Source organism: Notamacropus eugenii, chromosome 7 (assembly GCF_028372415.1).
Source record: "Notamacropus eugenii isolate mMacEug1 chromosome 7, mMacEug1.pri_v2, whole genome shotgun sequence".
NCBI lineage: Eukaryota > Metazoa > Chordata > Mammalia > Diprotodontia > Macropodidae > Notamacropus > Notamacropus eugenii.
In genome coordinates, this window is record NC_092878.1 from 15,075,630 (window position 1) to 15,082,217 (window position 6,588).

A 6,588-nucleotide genomic window follows, 5' to 3' on the forward strand; every position below is an offset into this window, starting at 1 on the left:
CATATTCTGAAATTTGCCCAGCCCTTCTCCAAAAAATGTTCCTCTCTCCTTCCAATTTTTTTCGCCACTACAAAAAAAGAGCTGACATAAATATTTTTTGCAAATATGAGTCCTTTTCCTCTTTCTTTGTTTTCTTTGCTATGTAGAACTAGTAGCGGTATTGCTGGGTCAAAAGCTGTGTATAGTTTACAGACATTTTGGAATAGTTTAAAATTGTTTTAGAGAATGACTTCTTTAATTTTCAATTCTACCTATAGCACATTAGTGAACCTGTTTTCCTGCAATCTCTCAAAAAACTTAATTTTCTTTTTATTTCTTTTTTGGTCATACCTATCAACCTTATCAACAGGAGATAAAACCTCAGAATTATTTTGATTTGCATTTCTGTAACTCTCAGTGATTTGGAGCATTTGTCACATGGTTGCTGATATTTTCTTCAACGATAAAATGCAGCCTGATCTCTCCATTCTTATAAATTCACTTTTAAAATAAATTTCTAAACGTTTGTCTACTTTTCAATTGCCTCCTCCTAAAAGTATACCGAAAGGGAGAAAAACCTAATATTAATTATTTGAGTTTCAGTTGGCTGACTCCTGGTTAATTACATTTCTGTAGTACATATTTACAACATCCTGAGCAGCAATGTCAGGATCATTCTTTCAAATATAGTTGCAGTTGTCTTAGATGTTGTTCAACTCTATTCCTTTTGTTTTTTACAGGTTGCTTCATAACTATGTCTGTGAAATCAGTGGAAGGAGCCAATTACTCCAGAGTGGCTGAATTTGTGTTGCTAGGATTAACTGATTCTCCTGAACTCCAGGCTTTCTTCTTTGTGGTGTTCCCTATTTTTTATGTGATGACTATATTAGGCAATATTCTCATTTTGGTTACCGTTATATCTACCCAACAACTTCATTCTCCCATGTATTTCTTGCTCAGCAACCTGTCCTTCATTGACATGTGTCTGTCCTCCTTTGCTACACCAAAGATGATCATGGACTTTTTCACCCATCATAAGACCATCTCTTTTGAAGGTTGCATCTCTCAAATCTTTTTCTTGCACCTCTTCACTGGAACTGAGATTGTATTGCTTATCTCCATGTCCTTTGACAGATACATTGCCATATGTAAACCTCTCCGATACTATAATATTATGAGTCAACATGTGTGTCTGTGCCTTGTGGTGGTTTCTTGGACAGTGGGCTTCCTTCACACAATGAGTCAGTTGACCTTCACACTCTACTTGCCATTCTGTGGTCCTAATGTTGTGGACAGCTTCTTCTGTGACCTTCCTTTAGTCATTCAACTTGCCTGCATAGATATCTATGTCCTAGGACTCTTCATGATTTCAACCAGTGGCATGATTGCTCTGGTCAGCTTCCTGCTCTTGCTTACCTCCTACATCATTGTTCTGGTCACTCTTAAGAAGCACTCCTCCAATGGGTCATCGAAGGCACTTTCTACCTGTACTGCACATTTCATCGTTGTGTTCATATTCTTTGGCCCATGCATATTCATCTATGTATGGCCCTTTACCAACTTCCTTGCAGACAAGGTTCTTTTTGTGTTTTATACCATTTTTACACCTTTCTTGAATCCACTTATCTACACTCTGAGGAACCAAGAGGTGAAAGCTGCCATGAAGAAAATGAGCAACCAATATATTAGTTCCCAGAAAACTGAACAGTTTCCAAGATACCGTGTGCAATGAAGAAAACACTTCTCTGTGACCCAATATCATCTGTTTTCCATCCTTAGAATAACAATTATTATTTTTTAAATCTAATAGTCTTTCATTAAATGCCTACTACATGACAAGGGTGCTATACTAGAGCTAGAAAAGAATTTAAGATTATCTAGTCTAATAATTCTATCTTAAATCTGAGAAACCAGAGTCCTATAAAGACTAAAAGACTGCACACTGCAGTTATAGCAGTCAGGATTAAAACTCTAATCTCTTGTCATATCTCTTTCCATGACATCACAGGGACTCTGCTATTATCAACTGCTGTGGAAACACAGCAACTTGAATGTTCTTGTCAAAAACATTTTTATAGAATCCACCTATATAGAAGAACCAGATTTTCACTTCTTGTAATTTAATTTAAAGTTGTGACTCCTTTTTGTTGGAAAATTTGAATAAGTAACTACACCTAGACTAGTATTTTAGTATCTTTCCATATTCGGGGCAACATTTGGAGAGTGTATAAGTTGGTCATATATTCTCTAGCTGAATGACTTGAGCAAGTCTCTGAATCTTTCTAAATCTCAAATATGTCATCAATAAAGCTGACATAATAATGTACTACCTACTCCACATGGCTATTGTGAGCAAAGTGCTTTTAAACAAAGCATTTACATAAATGTGGGCTATCATGTGAGGTTTACAGAAAGTCAGTACTAGCACAGGAAAGACAGGAATCAGTTTAGAATATTATCTGTGGGTGTGCACAACAATAGATGTTCTAAAATGTAAATTTGTAGAAATGCATATTTTTACTGTCAAAAAATTCAGCTCTCCACTAGCCATAGAAATTTATTCTGTATAGTTCCATGACTTCCTTTGTTCAAAGCCTCTGCTGGACAGGCATAAAAAAGGGATCATTCATCATTATATCTTTACTGGATGATTTCTAATAAATATTTGAAGCATATTTAATAAGAAAGCAAATGGTACATTCCAAAGGCCCTTCTTACACTATACTTCATGAATTCCCACATTATCAAGCACAGACCTCTAAAATGCTGTGATGGGTTCTTTTTATTTTAATTCAATTTCATCTTCAGTTCCAAATTGAGAAGTCAAAGCTCATGACAAGCATGAAGTCAAACAAAACTGCTTTTAAACAGCAAGAAAAAGAAAAGAAGTATGCTTCAATCTGTTCACTTGTTCAGCCATTTTGAGTTAATGGGCATCCCATCAGTTTCCAATTCTTTTGCCAACCCAAAAAGAGCTGTTGTAACTATTTTCTCCATACAGCTCCTTTTCCTCTTTCTGAAATTCTGGTAGTATACATGTGACATTAAAGAAATATGATTTAAAATATGTTTTTGGAATACGTACATTATGGACAGTATGTTTTCATCCTTGTAGAGCCCTTAGATCAAATAGTCTAGCATTTCCCAAAGTGTGTTCTGCCAACATGTAGTATTTCACATGTACAAATAAGGGTTCTGTAAGATTTTGGAGGCAGAAGTATTTTTTTTCCTGCTAAAACAGTAAATGTGGTGTAGTGGAAAGAGTGCTGGACTTAGAGTCAGAGGATATGGACTTAAGAATCACATGTGTTACTGTCTACCTTTCTGAGTCTTGTTTTCTTCATCTATAAAATGAGGGCATTGAACCAGATAATATCTAAGATCTCATCTAGCTCTTGAAATATGAAATGATGACTTATATTTCAAAGGCTCTTTACTCACAACTCTACAGGGTAGGTAATAAATTGTTTTTGTTAAAATTACTAAATACATGAAACAATGTTACAGTATGAAAATATGCTTATTTCTATCATAATTCCAACTTTTTTCCAACCCAATTGATTTCTGAAATATGCCATAGGACTTCAAGACCAGTATTTTTGGGATAACAATATATATTTCAGGCTTGAAAATTTTCTGTAGTCCAGTAACTTTAGGAAATGATGACCTAAACTAAACTGATAAGGGTCACACAGAACTGAATAGTAGTAGTATCAGCACTCATACTCAGAACTACCAACGATAATTTGGTTCTCTTTCTAAAATTAACCTTTGTATAAAACCATCTAAAAGGCACATTATTTTAAAAAGATGGAAAAAAACTTGGAAAGACCATAAAGTTTCACCTCAATCTTTGAGCATTTTAATTACTAAAATTAGTTTTGAAATTTTTCCCTGAAAGAATGTATGTGTTAATATATGCAGTAGCAAAACCATTACAGAATTTTTATTTTTATTTTTTAATTAAATTATTTTTTTATTTTGTGTTTAAAATTCACTTCTGTATATCTTACATTTTTTCCCTTCCCTCCCCCTGATTTCCCCCTTCCTCCTCACTGCCTCCCCAAGATGTCATACAATCTTATATAGCTTCTACACGTACATTTCTGTTAAACACATGTTGCATAGAAGAATTGAACTGGAAGGGGGAAATCATAAAACAAAACACCACATAATGCAAAAGAAGATGGTCTGCTTCTATCTGCGATCCAGTTCCACAGTTCTTTCTCTGGATGTGGAAGGAATTTTCCCTCAAGAGTCCACTGGAAATTTTTTAAGTCCATGCATTGCAATGAAGTATTCAGTCTACCAGAAAAATTTCTCCCACACTGTGATTGTTGCTGTATAAAAAGTTCTCTTGTTTCTGCTCCTTTCACTCAGCATCAGTTCATATAAGTCTTTCTAGGTTTCTCTGAACTCTTCCTGTTCATCTTTTCTCATAAGAAAATAGTGTTCCATTACATGCATATACCACAACTTGTTCAGTCATTCCCCAATTGATGGGCATTGCCTTGATTTCTAGTTTTTGGCCACCACAAAGAGAGCTGTTATAACTATTTTTGTACTTTTCCATTTCTACAATCTCTTTGGCATACATTCAAAGAAGAGGTATTGCTGGGTCAAAGGGTAGGCATATTTTTGTAGCCCTTTGAGCATAGTTCCAAATTGAACTCCAGCATGGTTGGATCAACTCACAGTTCTATCAACAATGAATTAGTGTTACAACTCTCCCACATCTTCTGCAACAGAATTTTTAAATTGCATAATTACCTGATGTGTTTATGTGTTGTCCTGATCAAATAGACGTATTCTTGGATTCATATAAATAGCACTGGAAAATATTAGATTGTGTGTAGCTGGTTGCATTGCCTGGCCATAATGATGACCTTTTGCATATCCACAGACAGTGAGTGCAGTGATAACATTAGAAATTCTTTCTATTTTAAGAGAACAATTGGAACTAGGGAAGAATGGACATAGCATTGTGTTATAAGTATGTAATGTTTTAAACTTTTGAATCGGTGTTTCCCAATATTATTCAATTTGAGACTCACAGTTAGGTCAGGTGTTGTTTTTCTTGCTTGAGAAATAAGTAGTGGTAAGAACAAGTTGTAATTTTGCCTAAGGTCATATAATTATTACATGTATTACATTTTGCATACCTGAGTTGTTTTGTGAAGTATTACATTTTTTGAGTTTAAAAATGTTTAAAAAACATGTCCTCCAGTCCTGTATTTTTCTATTAGACTGCAAATATTTACTCATGCCTCATAGACATATAAGAAGAAACTAAATGAGTGGAAATTTTATGTATTTGCTTTATCCTTTTTTGAAAATAGTACTTTGTCCCCTTCCACCAGTTGCATGTCAAGGAAATTTTTAACATTCATTTTTACATGATTTTGTGTTCCAATTTTTCCTCTTCTTTCCTCCTTCTCCTCTCCTTCCCCTTCTGAAAACTGTAGGCAATTTGATATATAAAACATATTTCATTTGATACGTATTAATGTGATATATAAAACATATTTCCATATAAGCCACTGTTGTGAAGGAAGAAACATATCAAAGGGAAAGAAAATGGAAAAAAAGAATAAAGTAAGCTAAAATAATTATGCATTAATTTTCATTCAGAGTCCATCAGTTTTTCATCTGGATGTGGATGGCATTTTCCTTCCTTCTTTCCACTTGTCATTGATCACTGTGTTGCTGAAAAGAGCTGTCATTCATAGTTGATCATCACACAATTCTGATGATACTATGAACGATGATTTCCTGGGTTTGCTCAATTAACTTTGCATCAGTCTGTGCAAGTCTTTGCAAGATTTTCTTAAATTTGCCTGTTCATTATTTCTTATTGCACAATAGTATTCCATTACATTCATCTACTACAGTTTATTCAACTATTCCCCGAATTGATTGGCATTCCCTCTATTTCCAATATTTTGCCACCATGAAAAGGGCTACTCCAAATACTTTTGCCCGTGTATGCACTTTTATCTTTTTTATGATCTTTTTGGGATACAGACGTAGGAGTGGTATTGCTGGATCAAAGAGTATTCACAGTTTGATTGTCCTTTGGACATAGCCCCAAATTGCTCTCCAGAGTGGTTGGATCATTTTACAACTCTGCCAGCATTGCATCTGTGTCCCCATTTTCCCATATCCTCTCCAACATTTAAAATAATCCTTTATTGTGATATTAGCCAATCTGATTGGTGTGAGATGGTATTTCAGAATTGTTTGAATTTGCATTTTTCTAACCAAAAGTAATTTAGAGCACTTCTTCATATGTCTATAGGTGTCTTTGATTTCTTCGTCTGAAAACTGCCTGTTTACAATTGGGAAATGGCTTGTGTTCTTAAAAATTTCACTCAGTTCTTTATATAGTTGAGAAATGAGGCCTTTATCAGAGAAACTGACTGCAAAGATTCTTTCCCAGCTTATGTTTTCCTTTTACTCTTGTTTGCATTGGTTTTGTTGGTACAAATATTTTTTTTTCTTAATTTAATAGAATCAAACTTCTCTATCCTATATTTTGTAATGCTATGTCTAATTTTGTCATGAATTCTTCCCTTCCCCATAGATCTGACCGGTGGAGTCTTTCTTGCT

General features: G+C 34.5%; 1 protein-coding gene across 1 annotated transcript; it reads left to right on the plus strand.

The window, feature by feature from the left end:
- The first annotated feature begins 733 nt into the window (after nt 1–733).
- LOC140514082 (olfactory receptor 4K2-like) lies at nt 734–1,711 on the plus strand. The gene has a single exon (XM_072624067.1). It carries the CDS (start codon nt 734–736, stop codon nt 1,709–1,711), a length of 978 nt encoding a protein of 325 aa, XP_072480168.1.
- Nucleotides 1,712–6,588: the final 4,877 nt, after the last annotated feature.